The sequence below is a fragment of the Petromyzon marinus genome, chromosome 16, assembly GCF_048934315.1.
Source record: "Petromyzon marinus isolate PM22_M1 ecotype Great Lakes invasive population chromosome 16, UKy_Petmar_22M1.pri1.0, whole genome shotgun sequence".
NCBI lineage: Eukaryota > Metazoa > Chordata > Hyperoartia > Petromyzontiformes > Petromyzontidae > Petromyzon > Petromyzon marinus.
In genome coordinates this window covers 7663893-7683490 of record NC_133682.1, presented here as the reverse complement: position 1 = coordinate 7683490, position 19598 = coordinate 7663893, and the positions used below count along the sequence as shown (strand labels likewise).

General features: G+C 45.6%; 1 protein-coding gene across 1 annotated transcript; it reads right to left on the bottom strand.

Annotated features, from left to right (window-relative positions):
• Nucleotides 1-535: 535 nt before the first annotated feature.
• On the bottom strand, nucleotides 536-19356 carry ABHD18 (abhydrolase domain containing 18). The gene is made up of 13 exons (XM_032955328.2): nucleotides 19101-19356; nucleotides 15366-15569; nucleotides 14437-14521; nucleotides 12743-12843; nucleotides 12424-12502; nucleotides 11472-11556; nucleotides 10474-10501; nucleotides 7673-7811; nucleotides 7194-7283; nucleotides 5005-5106; nucleotides 3490-3985; nucleotides 2404-2566; nucleotides 536-1570 (listed from the first exon to the last, which is right to left on the bottom strand). The coding sequence occupies exons 2-13, from the start codon at nucleotides 15449-15451 to the stop codon at nucleotides 1510-1512; spliced, it is 1515 nt and encodes a 504-aa protein (XP_032811219.2). The 5' UTR covers nucleotides 15452-15569; nucleotides 19101-19356; the 3' UTR covers nucleotides 536-1509.
• Nucleotides 19357-19598: the final 242 nt, after the last annotated feature.

Sequence of the window (19598 nt, the reverse complement as noted above, 5' to 3'; positions counted from 1 at the left end):
AGTGGCGTATGGTGTAAATTTCAAGTTAACAGATTTTTTTTGGGCAAGTACATGTCACTCAATGCAAGGCGGCAAGTCCACCACGGTCCTCACTCAGTACATCCAGACGTTGTCGTTGACATAAGCACTGCCTTCAAAAGCCATCACTCATTACAAAATAGCATATTATGAAACCCTACATACACAAAATGTGAACGAAGCAAAATCAGCAACAGAATTTGCAGCGATTTGCACAGTAAAGTCATCGCTATTAAAATTAGAGTTATGTCACTTGTCAATTTACTCATTTTTACTGTTTTCCAATGTAAAACTATAAGCACCCATACTATAAACATTGCATATTTCAAAAAGGCATGATCAACAATTACCAGGCACAAATCTCTTGATACATACAAAAAATAGTAAAGAAATCACCATTTCAATTTACGGAAAATAAATACAATTTACTGCTGGTGCCTTCATAAAGGCCATGATAACTTTGGCGATTTAGTGTATTTGGCTGCTCTAACTTTCCACATAAGCCACTTTGTTGAGCTATCATTGGTTGCCAGGTCGCTTCTGAAAAGAGCTATATAGCTCAGTGGGCCTTACCTAGTAAAATAAAAAACAAAGGTAAAAAATAGATCGCTGGTGATCACCAGCAACGGTTTTTATTATAGACAATACGGTAACTTGGTATCACAATGTAAGTGTTCGGCACAGCTAAAAAAAACAAGTTTTCACTGTTTAATGACCAAAATTGGTGTCGAGCACAAACTTGATTGTAAGATGCCATCCCAGTTGCCCACAAAGGGGATTAAGCGATCAGCTTTGACCAAATTTAGGCAAGTGCGTTTATATATCTAAAATCGCCATAATGTTTCATGGCCTTGACGAGGGAAAATCCAAGAGGACGGAGGTGACAGACAATTCATGACCGGAACCAAGCGAGGCATCCTCTCCTCAATGAGCTCGAGGGCGACACTGTGCACCTATGCAAGTTACGGACGGACTGAACTCCCTGCAATCTTTTAGTTCGTTTAAGTACAACATATTAATACACTTAAAAACACCGCATTTCACGGTGGAAGTGTGGTATAAAAAGGATGAAGTTTACAATCTTTTACTGCTGTCTCCTCCATTAAGCTGGGACAGAATATAGTAGCCCAAAGAAGTGGACTTGATTGAAAGATTTCAACGAGCTCAACAGAAACTCACCTTGTTAGCTGAAAAGAGACACTTATTGGCCAGAATGGCTCTGTGCCACAGCATGCATTAGCACCCTAAACTCAAATCAGCAACCCACATTTTCCCTTCTTATTTTCGACAACAATGCAGCACATTGGCTAGTGCTAGCTGAGACCCTTAAAATAAAACACAAAATTCCCACGAGTGGACATTGCAGGTAACGATACAGCCTGTAAAATGTATTAAATGGCACTTTTGCTGGTAGAGGCAGTTAAGATAAAAAAACAAGGACAAAATGGTGTTGCATGTGCGACCAGCTTGATGACATGCGAGGTGGTTGCACTATCTCCAGGCATCGGGATACTTCCTCACGTAGCGGCTGAATGCATCATAAATCGCCTGTCTGTGAGATAAATCACATTAAGTTACTTTACACATTTGCCAATTACGATCGCCATCGCCTTCCACCGACAAGGGGTGCCAACATTGCCAACCTGGTTTACACTGAGGTCATGTAGTATTTACATATTGGTGCACGTGTACAGCCCCTTGTCAATCCACTGCTGGATGAGGGCCTCAAACTCCAATATGAAGACAGAATTCTTCTAAATGTACTGCGTCCTCCTGCCACCCAATTACCCAACAGTCGAGTATCTCATGCAGATTCCTTCTCTGACAATAATAAATGGGTGGATTTTGAGGTGGCCGGTGGCTCAGAGGTCAATGTGGTAAGCTAGTATCATTGAGACCTTGGGTTAAAATCCAAGCAGCTCATAATTAAAGTACATTGGTCTCAGTCCGGACACGAATGACTACACAAAAAAGACACCCATCACATTAATTTTATCTTACACTAAATTTGTCTATATTACAGCACTGTGAATTAAAAATATTGCTCTGTCCGCCATGTGACAAACATTACTCTCAGTGGCAAAAGTGGTGGGAAAGTGATGCCCCCTGCTGTGCAAACCAGAGGTCACTTAAAGGGAATTCACAGGTCGCTCTGATATCGACTCACGTGAGCAGGTCTCTAATTCCAAGGATTGCACTGCTCAGAATTGATTCTAAATCTCATGATGTGACACCCGTAGCACAATCGGGATATAATTGCATAAGAAAAACAAAAAAAACTGATTAACGGCTTGCATTGCAATACATCCCGCAATACATCCCGCATCTCATAACGTAGATGTCATGAGACAGACCCAGGTGGTCTGGCCCATATCTCGCACTCACCTGAACTGGCTCTGTGAGAAGAGGTATGTGCTGATGTGTCCTCCGTCCAGGTAGCGAACCTCACAGCCCGGCCAGATCTCATGCAGGTCGCGCACGCCCGCCCGCGGTATGTACGCGTCTCGCGTTGCCTGCACCACAATGATGAGGCTCGGGTCCACGGGCACTGCCAGTGTTACACGCGCATTTACGCACGTACACATCGTCAGCCATGATCAATCCACTGCTATTTAATGACCTCCCCATTCCGTTGACATGCCCCAGAATCCTGTGCAATAATCTACCTATACGTACACATGAATACACGCAAACGTGTGTATATATATAGGACTCATGGAATTGCATTTTCAGACTGCTGGGGAAAGTTCTGTTAAGTCATATAAACACCAGCATGGCACACGAGGGGGTGGTGTAGTCAGAACCACGCCCGAATTATTTTGTCTCCTCTTTGCTGATGTTTACACATCGCAGCAGGTACTAATTTCACCGATGTTAACTTAGGTCACCGATTTCATACTCCAGTACATTATCCACTATGCCACCACTCCACCACGGCACAGCTGTTGTGGCAAGTGATGTTAGTGAAAACCTATTAAGGCCTGCCAGGCAGTGAAGGGGTAATGTAACCAGAACAATGCACTTTTAACCACCTTTTGTCCCAGTGTTAAATGTAATGCATAATTTCATGCTAAATTGACCTTACAATAGCTCAGGGCATGTTTAGATAACTGGTAATGGTAGGTTGGGCCTGTAATCAGTCACATCACGGTGTTAAGAGTTATATTATATTAATTTACAACAGCTGATCATACTTCACCACATTGGTCAGTACAGATTGGTAAAAGGGGTGCCCAGGACTGCTTCAGATATCACTCACCACTGATGATAGCCATAGCTGGGAATCAATCTCAAGTCGCCAGATACATAGCACATTGTGAGAACCAATTCTCCACTGCTCTACCCCAACGATTCAGGGTCAGTGGTGGTCTATATTAACCTTTAGCCCATTCATTTCTTATAACTGCTGACCCCACACGCTGGCCTGTACCACATCTCCCCAAATTGCTCCGTCTCGACTCCAGCGCGCACCAGAAAAGTTGCCGACGTGCGTGCACTCGTCCATGACGCCCTTCATGAAGAGCAGCGACTCCTTCCTCAGAAACGCCTTCCTCCTCTCGTCCTCGCGCCGCTTGTGTTTTCCCTCCTCCTTGCTGCTGCCCGTTTTCACCGAGCCGCTTGCGGTCACGTTACCGGCCGCCATGCCGCCCACAAAACTCATGGTGGCACCGCCTCCAGCTAGGGCACTGCTGGACTGACCAATCACATTCACAGTCTCATGCCCGCTTTTGGCTCGATGGCTAATCAGATTCAAGCTGTGACCCGCTTCGGCCACCTCTTTCATCCCATCCATCAGTTTCACGGTCCCGCCCACTCGCCTGTCAATCACACCCTCGGCCCCGCCTCTGTAATCCGGACGGCCAATCGTAAAGTTCTGGGCATTGTCCGAATGCTGGAGGTTGTGTAGGCCGTTGAGGGTGTCCGACGAATTTCGCACAAAGTCTTGGCCCATCCTGAAAGAATCCATCTGTCAGTAATAGACGGACAGTGCATGACCACAGTTGTTTAGAAGATGACCTATACATTTCTGAAACGGTGTTCACTGTGGTTGAGTATATACTGGGTGACCCAGTCTCACTTGAATGAGCAATTGCATTTGAATGGGTCGTGGTCCAAGTGTCGATCGCATAAGCAGAATAATATTCGTTGTATTGCTAGTGAAGGGCCTAATGCCATTCACTGGAGTTTCCACGAGGCAGTTGAAAACAAATACTAAATTTATTGGCATCAATGTCTGATTTTAATAACATATAAATTGGGCAACTTACCATTTAAAAAAATAAGTTTGTTTCTCTGTAACAACCTTGCATTGGTATTCTGCAATGTATGGATTGTTTGCAAAGTATCTTCCTGATTAGAGCTGTTTGCTATCGCACGCAATTTCTTCGCATTCACTATGTCCTAAATGCTGTAGCTGTATACATGTGTATCCTTCATATTCATTTTCCAAAACAATATTTAGTCAAAATATATTACACTTATTTAAATGAGTGAATTGGAAATCTGACAATTGTCTGGGTCCAGGAAAATCATATCTGAGATGTCATGCCAGCTTCAGTTGCAATTTACGCAAACAACCATCGTCTATGGATTAATGTGGAAAGCACAATATATAATGCCAACACGATGGCGTTGATGAAAATGCAAATGACAATGTTAATTAGTAATTATGTAAAACTAATGATGAGGACGATAATGGTAGTGCTGACGATGAAGACATTGTTAATGGATGATGGATGATCATAATGGATGATCATATCAATATATAAAATATATTGATATGATCATATGTAATTATGATATCAGTCTTGATGGCAATGATGACAATAATGACAGTGATGGTGAATATTGAATAAATATATTGCAGTGACGATGATAGTTATGGTGATAATAGTAATGGTGATAGGGATGGAAATAAATCACAATGGTAATTATGATGATAACGTATGACTGTTACGATGACAATGATCGTCTGGCTGAGCGTACCCCGCAGTACTCCAGCAGGCGCGTGATTTCCTCCTCGTACTCGCTCTCCGATGCGTACTGCTGCTCCAGCTGCCGCCAGTTCACGGCATGACTCAGCACGCCCTGGATGGGGAGTGGAGTAGGGGCGGGCGACGGGAATATCAACACGCAGTCGTCAGATTGTCTCTGCTGCATTGCACGGCACGGCAGGTTTGACCACACAATGCTTACACGGTGTTTCGGAAATCACCTTCTAGGCCAGGGATGGGGAACTCTTTCCTTACTGGGCACTGGTTATGACTTTCAAATACCTTTTACGGGTCACGCACTGACACACCTCGGTCACTTCTGTCATTACATGAGGCCCTTGCTGTGGCCAAAGTGGCTGAGCCCGGTAAAAGTAGGAGCACAATGCTGCCATGCCAGATATATTCCCCTCTAGCACCCGATTAGTAGTGTGGCTAAGATGCTTGCATTGATCAATAAATATTGTTTGTGTGCTGTTTAAAAGTAGTAGGCCTCATGTGGCCGTGGGTCAAATATGGTTCCTGGCCACATGGGGGAGCAGGAAGCCATGTATATTCTCCACCTATACTCGAGGCCAGGGGTCTGCAACCAAAATAACGAGCCATTTTTTTACGCGGTAAAATATTCAATATTTCAAGCGCCGCAATGCATTTTCATGACGTCACGAAGCAGTCCTTAAAGAGCCACATCCGGCTCCAGAGCCGCAGGTTGCCGACCCCTGCTATAGGGTAATGCCTGACCCATTGTGCTCTCTGTGTGCCCTTGGGTGTCTGCATTCATTCACGTGATGTGTTACTACAGTAAGGCAGGGCTTCCAGTTTTTTTATTGGTAAACAGCACCAAAACCTCTTAACAGAGGAACCCAAATGTGCTCCATCACTAGAGTGCTCCACCCTGGCAAATGGGGTGAATACAATTCTACAACTATGATGAAGGGCCACTGCACTTCTTAGTTTATTAACAGTTTGATTCCCTCTAAAAACTGCACATTAACCTTTAGAGGAAAACTGCATATCCATCAGTGCACAAAGCTGTAATCGTCAAGGACAATTATAAGCTTATCATATATGCAGCATTCTTCAGTGACAAAGTAGTGTGAGTGACGACGGTGGTTTTCAGGCTATGAAAATGAAATGGCAATGGAATTATTTGACGTGGCCATTCTCACCTATCCTCCAGGCAGGTGAGAATGGCTAAACCTTATGTAACCGGGACATAGTTGCGTGCTACATTCTACACTCTTGGTTTTGTACACTATTGTTTTTGACTATTTAATCACGTGCTTACTCCAATACTTTGTGTTGACTCAGGTTTTCCTTGAATAGCATATGGTTCATATCATGGCCTCTTGCCTGGTTATATATTTGTAGTGACATCGTGGATGTCACTGTATGGTGCCTGGCCGAGAGGGCCGTGGCGTGCGATGTCCCTACATCGCGGACAACACCGTGTGGGTTGCTGTGCGAGGCCGGCTCTAGCACAGCACGGCGTGCGATGCACCGTCATCGCGTACACCCCGTGGGCAGGTGTAGTACCAGCCCTAGCGGGTCTTGGTGAGCACTTGGATAGCGTGGGCACCACGCATAGCGCGTAGTGCGCGCTCCCACAAGGAGTGGGAGAGTGTCAGCCCAGGGGCATGGTTTCCCCGGGCCATGGCACTCTGGTTGATCCCGTAGACACGTGATCCGGAGTGTCCACAGAGAGGGCCCCAGGTGGGGGGGGGGGGCTAAGGGGTAATCACGTGTCCGGGGAGAGCTCTCGAGAGGGATCGGGAGCTAGAAGGCTCTAGAAGGCGGGCGGGGCCAAGGGCGGAGCGGCCCCAGACACGGGAGGATATAAGGTGGGTCCCTGAGAGGGACCGGGGTCACTGCATTCTACAAGCTGGAAGCTCTACGTGTACAAGCTGGAAGCTCTACGTCCTACGAGACATCAACACGTGGCCGGGGACCCGAGTGAGGGTCTGACCCTTTGGAGCTGTAACTATAGAGTAGTTAGCTGGGTGGTCACCACCTTAGGCTGTATCTGGTGAAGGGGCAGTTACCCCTTTGTGTTAATGAGTTGACGTTACAATAAAAGTGTTGCCTCTAAAGAACAACGTCTGCAACTCAGTTGGACTCGCTACATATTGAACGGAAAACGAATGCAGAGATGAGTGCGGCTTTATCCGGGCTGCGCCAACTCACGGTGGTGAAGACGGCGGAGGCTGTGGACCAGGAGAGGCAAGGCACCAGTGGGATTGGCTTGGGCCAATTGGCGACGGCCAGGGAGGCCATCTGCACAAAAACAAAAGATGACCCGTATAACCTTTAACAGACTGTTGGGGCAAGTGCTGCTAACGGGCACCTATGAAGGCCAACACGGCACACAAGGGGTTAGGTGGCCAAATCGACCTAGGTGAGGCCCAGGTCTGGTTCATATAATCGTCACCGATGTTGGTGGCAATGAGTGGGAATCAAACTCGGGGTCGCTAGGTTCGTAGCGCAGCATGCCAACCACAGCAACCAACGCTCGCCACACATGCACACGCACAAACGCACCCTTATTGTGCCGTAAATTGTTTACATATCAACGAATGCGTATCTTCTTGAAGCCACGAATTCCATTTTCCCATCTCTCATGGTAATTCGGAACGAATGGAACAGGCAAATGCAAGAGTACGCACGTGTCCGCCCATAGAGATGCCGGTCATGGCGAGCGGCCCGTAACCCTCACGCTCCAGCCAGTGCAGCAGCGCGGCCGACTCGAGGATGAGGGCGCCGCCCATTACAAACAGATCTGACACGTTCCGCAGGCTCGAGCGCCTGCACACATATACACACAAGCACACGGCATCGCACAACACGTGGAGGAGGAGGTGTTACCAATTGAAAATTAATTATGTAAAATTTTGATTTAAAGCTTTCGTGACTGCAGTGATTCATATTTTTGGTTCTTTCGGTAAAGTCACGTTGAAGGGAAACAATAAAATAATAATATATAATATATTATTGTTTTATATATTTTTTATTATTTTATTGTTTCCCTTCAACGTGACTTTACCGAAAGAACCAAGAATATAATTACGTTAAATTTACCAAGGCCTACTGAGCTATATAGCTCTTTTTCAGATGCGACTTGGCCATAAATCATCGCTCAACGAAGTGGCTTATAATCACATGAAAATTTATAGCAGCCAACTACTCTAAAAACGTGTTTCTAAATGCAGAGGAAAGAACCGGAGAACCCAATGAAAAAATACACGTGACCACTAGGAGAAAGTGCAAATTCCAAATACACAGCAGGCATCAGGGTCGGGATCGAACCCACGACCTCCTGCATACCAGGCGAGGTAGTTAACATCTCACCACCATAGCTCCCTTTTAGATCCTTGCCCTTTTAGCCGGGACCACATGGTGGCTCATGTCTAGAATGATCCTGTGGAGGTTGGTGGATCCTAGGAAGGGGGCATTGCCCTTTGGGAGAAATGCGTCTGTGGGGCACCGAGGTGGTGTCTTTAGAAAAGCGTATTTTATATTGTATATTTGTGAAATTACCAAACCCAGTGGGGGGTGTGAGGTGACCATGTGGTGGCAGTACAGCAGGTGAGTTTGCAAACTCATCCTTAAAGACCTTTAAGTGTTATCTCCTCCTGTACATGATGGTTTCCTCCCAAACTTACAATAATTCTTAAAATGGGATTGGTCAAACTTGCCAATGCAGGGCACGTTTAAAAATAGGCATGAGACAGCGAGGCTTTCCTGGGTAAATGCTGGATCAATAAATGAAATTACAGGAGTCCATAGGCCCAGAGCAGAATTGTTCACTTGTTGTGGAAATATGTTGTGTTGCTTATTGAAAAAAAACACAATACATATTTTCAACAATATTAATTAAAAAAAATGGTAATTCACTGTTAATTACCTCATAACCATGTTCCACTAAACATCTGGCATTTCAGCTATTATTAATTTCTGCACCGATGCTTGAAAAACATCTGGGAAGGCCTCACTGTGTCTTGATAAAGACTGTTCTTGCTTTTCAATAGACTTCTGCTTGAATGTCTGGCCAACTGCATTTAGAGCATTCTTTTGAACGTGGGAGAAAACTGTCAAGTCCCAAGAAATAGACACACTCACACGAGATAATCTCTACCGCCAAGCCTGACCCTGTTCAAGTCCAGGCTAAACACCCTCCGCGTTTCCTCCGCCTGTGACCGAATGCCTCTCTCTACAAAATGAATATGCTCACCGTTTCAGTACAGAATCTTCAGATGTGCTAAAAAATGTCAAGGTATATGAATCCCACTGTATTGTATTGCATTTCAAATAGGTCAGCCAACTTGTTGGTGCACACAATGATTACAGACTTATATTGCTGGCCAGTAAGCTTGTTTCTCATGTAGCACAGTGACTTTTGTTAATGCTGGGATCCCCAAGTGATCTCATAACCTGGCCTGCAACCACCGGATTAAATGAGGTAAATCCCTGTAAAATCTGGGTGAGCCCCTTAAGTTGTATGTACTGAATCTTGTTGATGAGCTGTAAATAGACGCCGTATATTTACATGCAAAGTTATCTCATCAACATCATTAGACCTCCTTTCCCAGTGCCAAAATGTAATAATAGGGTTTTTCCCCTTTTTTCTGGCAACAAAACTTAAACCTTTTTACAAGGATTCATGTCTGCATTAACCACAATACCTGCAGTCAAAATGCAAACAAAAACCCTACTATGATAATATATGCATTGTCCTTGAAACTGATTGGTCCACACCAAGGGACGGCTTTCTTTTGAGCCTCGACGGCTTTCTTTTCAGTCGAGGCTCAAAAGAAAGCCGTCCCTTGGTGTGGACCAATCAGTTTCAAGGACAATGCATCATATATTATCATAGTAGGTTTTTTGTTTGCATTTTTACTGCAGGTATTGTGGTTAATGCAGACATGAATCCTTGTAAAAAGGTTTCAGTTTTGTTTCCAGAAAAATGGGGAAAAACCCTATTATTATTATCTCATCAATCCACTGTTTGGCGAGGCCCTCCCAATGCTGTATGGGTCGTAAGGGGTTAAATGACCATACTTCACCACACTGGTCAGTACAGGTTTGTGAAGCTAGATGTAGATAGAAAGGATTTTGCCAAACTGCCCTCTGCTGCCCACAACGGAGGAGCCTATCACACAACCTGTTCAGTAAATGGTACCTGGCCATCAAAGCACTATCCAGGCCCAAAATCCTGCTAATCTTCTGAAATCCGAGGAGATTGAGGGTATTCCTGGATATGTGGTCACAGGTATACACTGTATAAATACTGTTTTAAATACCGACAAAGTACAACAGTATATAGTTTCTATCTCTCAATCTATCATGTACCACATTTCCTGTGTACAATTTGTATGTCTACTTGTACCGGTGTCCATGCCAACTTAAACAACTTTCATCTCAATTATGTGCAGCATTTTTAGACCGTTTTCATTGTTGCAGTACTTACACTTGGGCTTTGGGCTTCCTGTAGCCATGTGGAATCCCCGAGGGTCAAGGTTCACACGGTAGCACAGGGGTCATCGTGTTAGCTTCAAAAGCTCAACAGATAAGGCCCAGACGAGAGAGTCAGAGACAACCATTAGGCCACAGGGTAGAAGTCACATCTTTGGAAAGATATACGTCAATTGTAATGTGTTACCAGTTTACATTTCATATACACCTCTGATTAGCACGGTTGGCTACGTACGGTGCGAAAGAAGTTCAACATACATACATACAGTTGCTCGGGCACTGTGCCTTGAACCTGAGTTTGATACCGGGTCATGGCTAACATCAAAAGCAAGGGATAACTGAATTGGTCATGGGCCCTCACCCGCCTTTATCAACCCACACTTGTCAGCGTGGTTAAGTGTGGTCGAATAAACTGTGAGGAGGCCTTCATCTATTAGTGAATTGACAAAGGGGCTCTCTGATTAATAAGTATGTAAGAGCACAGACACTTCGTATTTGTGGTTGCCTACACAATCCAGGCAACTGTGTTACAGCTTTGGGTTGCTGACGAGTGTGTGTAGAGCTTGAAACTGGTCCACATATCTTATGCAATAAAGCTGCCATTTAAAAAATATAACACCAGGAAGAAACTGTTCATGACGAAAAACTTTTGTTAAAAATATATAATAACTTGAGGCCCTTTGCGGCGACTCCAGTGCTGGATGAAGACATCCTCACACCATATTGGATGTGTTTTTTTTCCTCCATGCTTCACCATGCTGGTAAATACAAATTGGTGAAGTGGGGGCATGGTGCTAAGCCTGGGTCAGAAAGCACTCACGCAACTGATGTTTGCCATGGCCAGATGTTGAATTCAGGCTGCAGGGTTTACAGCGCAGTGCACAAAAAACTGTGCCACCGCATCCTCCCCTAAGCAGCAGCCTACTAGCACTCAATTGTAAGCACACGTGACTGAAACTAATGCAGCCCACAGTTGGGCTTGGCGGAGGATATAGTAGGGGTTTTCCAGCAGCAGTGACGAGATGCCGGCCTCCTTGATCATGGGCCGTGCCATGAGCGCGCGTCGCCGCCAGAAGTACTGCAGGACAGTGAGAACGGTGTGAGGGCGAACACGCACAGCCATGCGCACAGAACAACACACAACGTCGCGCACGGGAGGCCGAAAACAGAGCGATTCACCCCAACAGTATTCTCGGCCTCAACGATTGTGCTTACATAGGAAAAGTTATTTGTTTTTTACAAATGCAGGTAATTTGAAATTATTGCTAACCAATGTTCAAAGCATGTATGCATGAGCACTGTCCCTCTGTTTGTCTGTAATGGGAGGTGCAACGACTCTCATAAAGATGATCCAACATGTATAAAACTTTATATAAAGCTGTATTGCTATCATGGATTTGCCCTTTACAAACATGATCAAAAGCATTTACCAAAACTTAAGAGACACTCATCATCATCACTAACCACCGATAAAAGCACCAGACTCGCTGTCTTAATCATTCCGGCTGAATCGCATGCACCCTACCGAGCAGAGCTGCTATCCAAGCTCGGTCATGTCATCATGGCCTATGGATGCACTGCTTCCTAACATGCCTGGCTCGAGCACTTGTTTTTATCGCTAATTAAATAAATTAATGCTGTAAAGTGTCACAGAACCGACGCACACGAATGATTTATCTCCGTAGATTTATGTCGTTTAACTCATTAGCCACGATAGAACTCGCAATGACCAACAGCAGATTAACGCTCTGATAACTGGTTGCAGATGTCTGTGAGCGACTGTGGTGGGGTAAATGAATGGTGGACTACAGCTGGCTAAGTGGTGAGCACATTCACCAATATGCCAACACAGAAAGCGACAGACATTTAATAAACAAGACTCCACCCATCGTCAAACTCAAGAGGATGCAGAGAAAGACTCAATCAACAAGAAATACAAACTCACATGGTCCCCAGTTCCCGCCAGGTGAATGCACACGGGCCTGTTGTCTGTCTTCCATTTCAAAGGTAGAATGAACTGAAATCTGAACAGCGAAGGCAAAGGAACGATATATTTCATAATAATTCATAAGCCTACGTGTTAAAACGATATATTTACTACTGGACACAATAATTGGTTCATATGGTATTATAGCCTTACTCAAGTATACCCATCTGCAGTATCGTGTGTCCCGCTGTATCGATATGGCTTATGTCACGGTCACAGGAGATCAGCCGATAGCCTAGATGCATGGGTGGCAGGGTGAGCGTTGATATGGTCTCACCTGGCTGTGACGATCTCGGGCGGCATGATGCCAGGTAGGTAGTGCTGCAGTGGCGACGTGAAGTGCCCCTCCATGATCCGCACATCTGACTGCTCATAAACCTGCCACGTAACATGTTAATGCTACACGCGAGCATTAAACGTCGCTGTTGCAGCATAACATTACTTTACTATTGCAGCAACTACCAGCAGCCCTGTACAATCGGGCAGATTTCTGAAACAATTGTGCATGTTGTGATAAGTGTGAAGGTTGACAAGATGTTATATATAAACTACATATTTTCAGGGAGCGAGCCCAGCTGAAATTACATTTCATGGCAGCCATATTACATTTCAAAATGGCCACCATTGTCAAACGATACACCTAAAAACTGTACTTTTAAAGGCACATAGGACGGACGGACGGGGGGGGGGTCATCATTGGGTCTTTCCCCCTTTTCAAAGAAGCTCTCCAGCGACGTTTGTTTTTTTACTCATTTTGGCTACCAGGGTTAGCTTATGGGCTTACCAGAACTGTGACTGAGACAAGTGCGCAGTGCGGGAAAGAGGCGCGGACGGAAGTGGTAAATAAAATAATGGGTGGGCCACGCGCGGATTCACCGCTCACCTCCTGCTGTGCAGCCCGGTTCCTAACAGGCCATGGACCGGTACCGGTCTGCGGCCCGGGGGTTGGGGACCCCTGCATTAGAGCATAGGAGCATGGCTCATGCCTATGGGCATACATGCCTTAAGGCTGTCGGCATCTCCCATGTAGTGTGGATATAAGCTTTCTGTGCTTTCTGGAGTCTAGATTGAATGTAGTGTAGCCTACACAACTTGCATACTCCAGTATTGCTCTGTATGTTGGCCTCTTCAACACCACCCACTTAATCTCATCGGACTTTTTTCTGAAAGGCAAACTACAGCACGGCCCTATAGTAGATCGCTGAGCTGATCTTCCTGGCAAATCACACACTCCCTCAAGTTTGTGGAACAAGCGTGATGAGCTGATGTTCTTATGTTTACTTATATTTCTTACTTAACATGCCTCAGATTTATTAATAGTTTCAGCCACTACATTCTAAAACTACAACTATAATCTTCTTTCCCTCATTGAGAGAAGTTGAGAGAAGTTGAGAGAAACAATTATTGCATTTTATTAGCTTGAGTAAAAATTTATACCTTGTAAAGTTGAATACGGTCAATCTTGCCAATAGTTGATGGCCAACCTCAACAAATGGCAACCATCGTGATCAAATTGCAGCAATCTTGACATACAAGATAACTAATCCATTATAAGTCGAAATCAAGGTCTCAGTGGGGTTATTTTAGCTTGGGTCCCTCTCTGAAACTGTTGACTTTATATTCATAAAGCATCCTGAAAACTTTCATGTTTAAATCACATGTACTATATCCTCTGCCAAGCCCAACTAGATAAATGTTCAAGGTAACCTGTAGCTTGGTACAGCTCAATGCACTCATTCATTGGTGGGCATGGCTCATCAATAACCCCTTACATGTGTAAAACACATTCATATATACCATGCTGCTGCAGATTAATACATTTTTGAAAGCCTCCTTCCACAGCAGATAAAGAGGAAAGTTCTTAAAAAAAAAATTTGCACATGTTGTCGGAGCTGTACCAACACAATCTACGCACGGGCACCATGTTTAAACTAGACAATGTCACGTGGTTCTGCCAGCTGTGGTTTGAACCTTGTCCACGTGGATGGGGTAGTCGTGTGGCACCAGATGCTGGCATCTCTCCCGGTTCCCGATCATCTTCCGGAACTCAAAAATCCTGCACATCCAGAAAATCACACCAAAATAGTTGTCTATTTTTCTTTTCCACTTCCTCCCCACCCCTCACTAAACCTCTTAGGATAACCTAGCATATTTATAAGGGTTTTCACAACATACAAATTAAGATGCAACAACTTACGCTTGTGAGACCTTCCGCAAGAAGAAAAGAGGAGACACGTCTGCCAGATATCATGATTTATCTCACGAGAGCCACTCACTATACAGAAAACTCAAGAAGCTACATTGCTAAAAATATGACAAAGGATAAAAATAGAGACAGAATGGTAGCCAAGGCAGGGGAATGTGCACTATGTGACGACCCATATACGCAGACAGGGAATACTATTAGAGCTCGTCTTGAACGGATTACCAGTGCATATTAACATCATGAATTAACCAGCCAGCAGTGGATAGAAAATGGCAATCTACATTTTTACACTCATGCAGAAATAGGAAATTCTCATGAAATTCTATGTTTGGTGTTGGAAAATTATAAATCTTTGACGTATTGGTTTAACTGAGACTCTTTGTGTGAAATGTATGCGCGGGTTGCAGACACCTACATGAGGACATAATCGCAAGAAAGCTGCTCTTCACTGTACAGAAACCTGACTGTGGAAGTCATCTCAAAACATTCAAACAGTCCAAGGCCGTTTGACATTAACACTTGCGAAAATGTATTCTACGCTAAATCCGCATCGACCAGAAACAAGCGGCCTATTCGGTGAAAATGAAGCGATCGGTGCTGCATCGGTCCGGTTTCAATCGCCGAGGCCGTGCACAGAGAAGACAGGACAAAGATCTGGAAGGGAGGAATTGCGAAGAGGGGCAGTCACGCTCACCTTTTGAGGTCCTCGGGCCGGCCCCAGCCATGCGTGAAGAGCTTGGTGAGAAGTAGGCGGCGGTAGAGCATGTCCAGCCGGCTCATGGCGCCCAGCGTCACTCACTCTGCAGCCAAAGCGTGTGCAGTAAAACCGCGCTCAAGTGGCCCAGAGTCTTTGCGAGGCACAGCTTGGGTTTACGGAGTCGCAACAAGGGCACCTTGTCTGCAATCCACAGTGATAGAACAGGGAAAGCTACTACAGACCTGTAACTTCAGCCTCACGCCACTCCTCGCAGATGTCTCCACTAAAGGGAGTGAGAAAGCCCCTCCGGAAGGTATCTGGCCCGCTTTTTCATGCTGGCCAAACATCTCGGAGGAGGTGGGAGTGTCCACACTTTACCCCACCACATGCGGCCCGCCAATGACTAACTGTGGTGTGATAACTGTAGCTGGGTCGATCCGGGGCATAGAACCAGGAAATATTTCTGCACCTGGCACACCACATGCAGTATACTTCTCACTATGGTTGGGGTGACTAGACATTTGCCTACTCCAGTTTACCAACAACAAAGAAAATCCATAAGAGGTTTTTTGGGTTAGATCGCATAAATATATAAATGTGTCGTTAAAACCCGCCACCACCTGACACAGCCAACACTAGTAAGGGTTGTCACGTAAACAGGACATGCCAATTCGTCACTAGTACAGTACACCGGTGTGTTGCAGAGCAAAGCCACAACAAGAAAACCTCTATTATGGATGATATTGGTCGCGAAAACCTATGTGTTAAACTGAACAAAGAAAATATTCAGTAATCACAATTAGAAAGGGCAAACCTGTGGCAACACGCCCGGATACACTGAAGCAGGTGAGTTGCACAGTATTGTTTAATATATTGTACGGATTGCATGCTTACATACAGTACAATGCGTATTTTGCAACAACAAAATGAAAATAATAGTTCAGCTTAGTTATTTCGTGAACTGAATATGTAATCTCTTGTGCAACCTGGCTTACAAAATGCTTGCATTTGGCATTCATTTTTTGCACAGGCATCTGCTAACAAATATGAACTGGTGGGGAAGCATTCTCGATTAAGCACACAAATCACTAACTTGAGACTATCTGAATGCAATTTAAATTTTTACAGCAATGAACAAACAAAATAATCCGACTTGAAGCAGCTTCTCGACACACACTGACCAGGCTTAAGCCCTTGTAAAAAGACAAAACAAGACGTACATTTGCACTTGTAAGCGACTGTCAATGTCTTAACCTTTGAACTACTTTCCAGAAAAACAGAACATGACCAATGCCAATTGCAGATATTGACCCCACTGTGTTGCTAAAATCCACTCAAATCTTTTCATTACTGATGTTAACAATACTCCGATTTGTCAATGTTAACCGTCACTCTTTAATGTCAACTCGACCGACCAGCCTGGCATCGTATACAGGAAATTAGTTTTTGCTGAGGACATGGTACTCGCCACACAAGCCACTACAAGCCACTACAAGCCACCAGCTGCCCCAAAACTACGAACCTCTACATTTTGGTGGATTATTCCCACCGCTAGAAACTTCACCTGAACCCATCCAAAGCAGTCGTGGAAGCCTTCCACCTTGACAACAAAGCTGCTACTCAACCGCTCAATGCCACATTCTGCAATTAACAGGCGATATACGAAGTAAATCCAAATTGCCTGGATGGGACTCTGAACTGGAATCAGACCTTTGGAAAATAATATGTTAAAGACACGCGAAAAGGGCAGAAGTAGGTTAGAAGCCACTACGTGGGGTCCTGGAGTGTGCACGCTTTGAACGGCAGCATTGGCGCAGAGGAAAACTGTTGCCTTTCCATTCATCAGGACCTCAATAGCATCGCTTGAAGTCACGCAAGCCCTTTTGGACCCATGCGCTTAAACTGCAACAATGCAAGTTCAACCCTGATGAAGCTTGGAGAGCTGAAGAGAGTTCAAACTAACTCTCAAACAAACACCATGTGAAAGACCCAACGCAGAAAATCCCTGGGTTTGATCTTCCATAAAGTTCATGGTCCACCGCCCTATATCACATCCTCACAAACCATGGCAGATTCGGATACCTGATGCTCAAATGGAAAATGTAAACTATCCATTGTGCGACTGCGGTCATCCAGAAGAGACCGTGCAACATCTAATGACCCAATGCCCGATCCACAAATACGAAGGAGACATCACAGCAATGCACTCCGCTGCACCCGACTCGGTTATTTGGCTTGCCCACCTGAATGTGAAATTGTAGTTTTTTGCTCTACATCTACATCAGCCATACGAAAGATGAAGATTGGCGCAGATAAAGTACATGCAATATACTCGACGGCCGAGTACTGTCCACCGGATTTGGTCGAGCAGCTCTCACACACACAGCTTGTGGACGCACAATTCGACACAGCCATGCCCACCGTGACCAGCACTGTTGAAACCAACGTTGATGGAACGAATGTGTATTTAGCCCACATAGCACTCCCGAAGGTCAGAAGAGATGCACACAACTTGCACGCACTTTCCACACCGTCGTGACCGACTCGAAGCTACCAACAATTCGTGTAACCCTCCGCTATCCCGCCTGAAATATCGCAAGCCTTTATTGGCACCAGGGCAAAGGGCTCTCTCAATGCGCCCTACTTCAACGTCGAGTCGCGGTGGAGAGCAACCTTGGGACAGCGGCAACGTCCCAAAACAAGGGCCTCATCATTGACACCACCGCAGAAACCCCCCCCCCCCCGGAGAATTGGACCTACCCAAGGACGACGTGGCCTGCTATGAATTGCATCTAAACATTGCACTGGAGTGGGGCCACCTCTTACACCGATGGAATATGAATCACAGCCCCGCATTTGAAACTGTGCCCGTCAAGGCCACACCAAGGCACACGTTGTTCCCCGACAGCACCCACATTGGTAATTCGCTGGCAGCGTCTCAGACATTCCCAAAATCACTCATGTCGCTCTTAACTGGGTCACCAACATCGACAACATATAAGGCTTGACGATCGCACCCCCATATAAAATTATAATGGTTACCACTCCCATTACTGTTTACAACTCAAATAGCTCATTCGTAACGCACTCAATCCTGTCCACTCTATTAATTAACTTTACCACTGTCAAAATCCTGCTAAACTATGCCTCTCTTTTACTCACCGCTACTCGCCCGACCACTCAGCTGACACCGTGCGCTCAAACACAACAGTCACGATTCTCTCCACTTTGTTACCAACGTTATCGTGTCAGGCTATGTGCACTTTGAGAGCACTCTCGCACGAAATAAAGACACCGACAAGGACACATACATACAGGAACAGGGAGACATGCATAGACACAGCATAGACATTTGACAAATATGAACACTGCTCATATTGACACGCACACACATGTACGCAATTACACACAGAAATTCACTTGCACGCACGCACGCAAACACGTTGACACAAACTTACACATAGAGGTAAATCTATATATATACTTAATATAACTGTATACATACTTAAACACACATACACATGGTATTACACAGATGCACACATACCTGTGACAAAGACGCATAACACAAACACGCACACGTATAGCCTGAACAGACTGTTGGGGCAAGTGCCGTTAACGAGCACCTATGAAGAAGGCAGGCATGGCACACCGACACACATACACGACGACAACAACAACAACAACAATCGCAAATCGACCGTGACAGCAACATCTCTTTGAGCAGAACACCTGCTAGCCCCAGCTGTCCGCGTGCAGGGCAGGCGAGTCCAGCATCACACGCCCGACACTTCTCAACTCTTCTTGCTATCACCGTGCCCCGAGGTGGTCTCAATCACCACCACCACCACCAACTCCTTGACTCCCCTCGCGGTGGCGACGGCCGAGTCGACCTAGAGGGGGCCCACGGCGCGGCAAGGAGGTCACAACAGTCACCCACCCCCACGCCTCATCCACGCCTCTCCCAGTCGCCAGTGACTTGCACTCTTATTGGCCCAATCCCAACTCACCTCCTTTATCCAATCACAGGAGCGCCACCGCGGGGGGGGGGACGGAGGCGTAGGGGGGGGCTTTTATAACCAATCGCGTCACGGAATAATACTGCAAGGGGAGGGGGAAGAGGAGGGGAGAGAGGAGGGGGTGGAGGTCAGCGGGGGGGGGATGAGGGGGGGGAGAAGGCAGAGGGGGGAGGGGCGGAGGGGGGAGAGGAGGAGGGGGTGAGGGGGGGAG

Bases quoted from the DNA above. Each gene is read 5' to 3' on its own strand.
- ABHD18 (XM_032955328.2), bottom strand. From the start codon at position 15,451: ATGAGCCGGCTGGACATGCTCTACCGCCGCCTACTTCTCACCAAGCTC. The intron at 14,522-15,365 runs GTGAGCGTGACT...CTGGATGTGCAG, and splicing joins CGGCCCGAGGACCTCAAAAG to GATTTTTGAGTTCCGGAAGA. The intron at 7,284-7,672 runs GTGCGTACTCTT...GTTTTTGTGCAG, and splicing joins GCATCTCTATGGGCGGACAC to ATGGCCTCCCTGGCCGTCGC.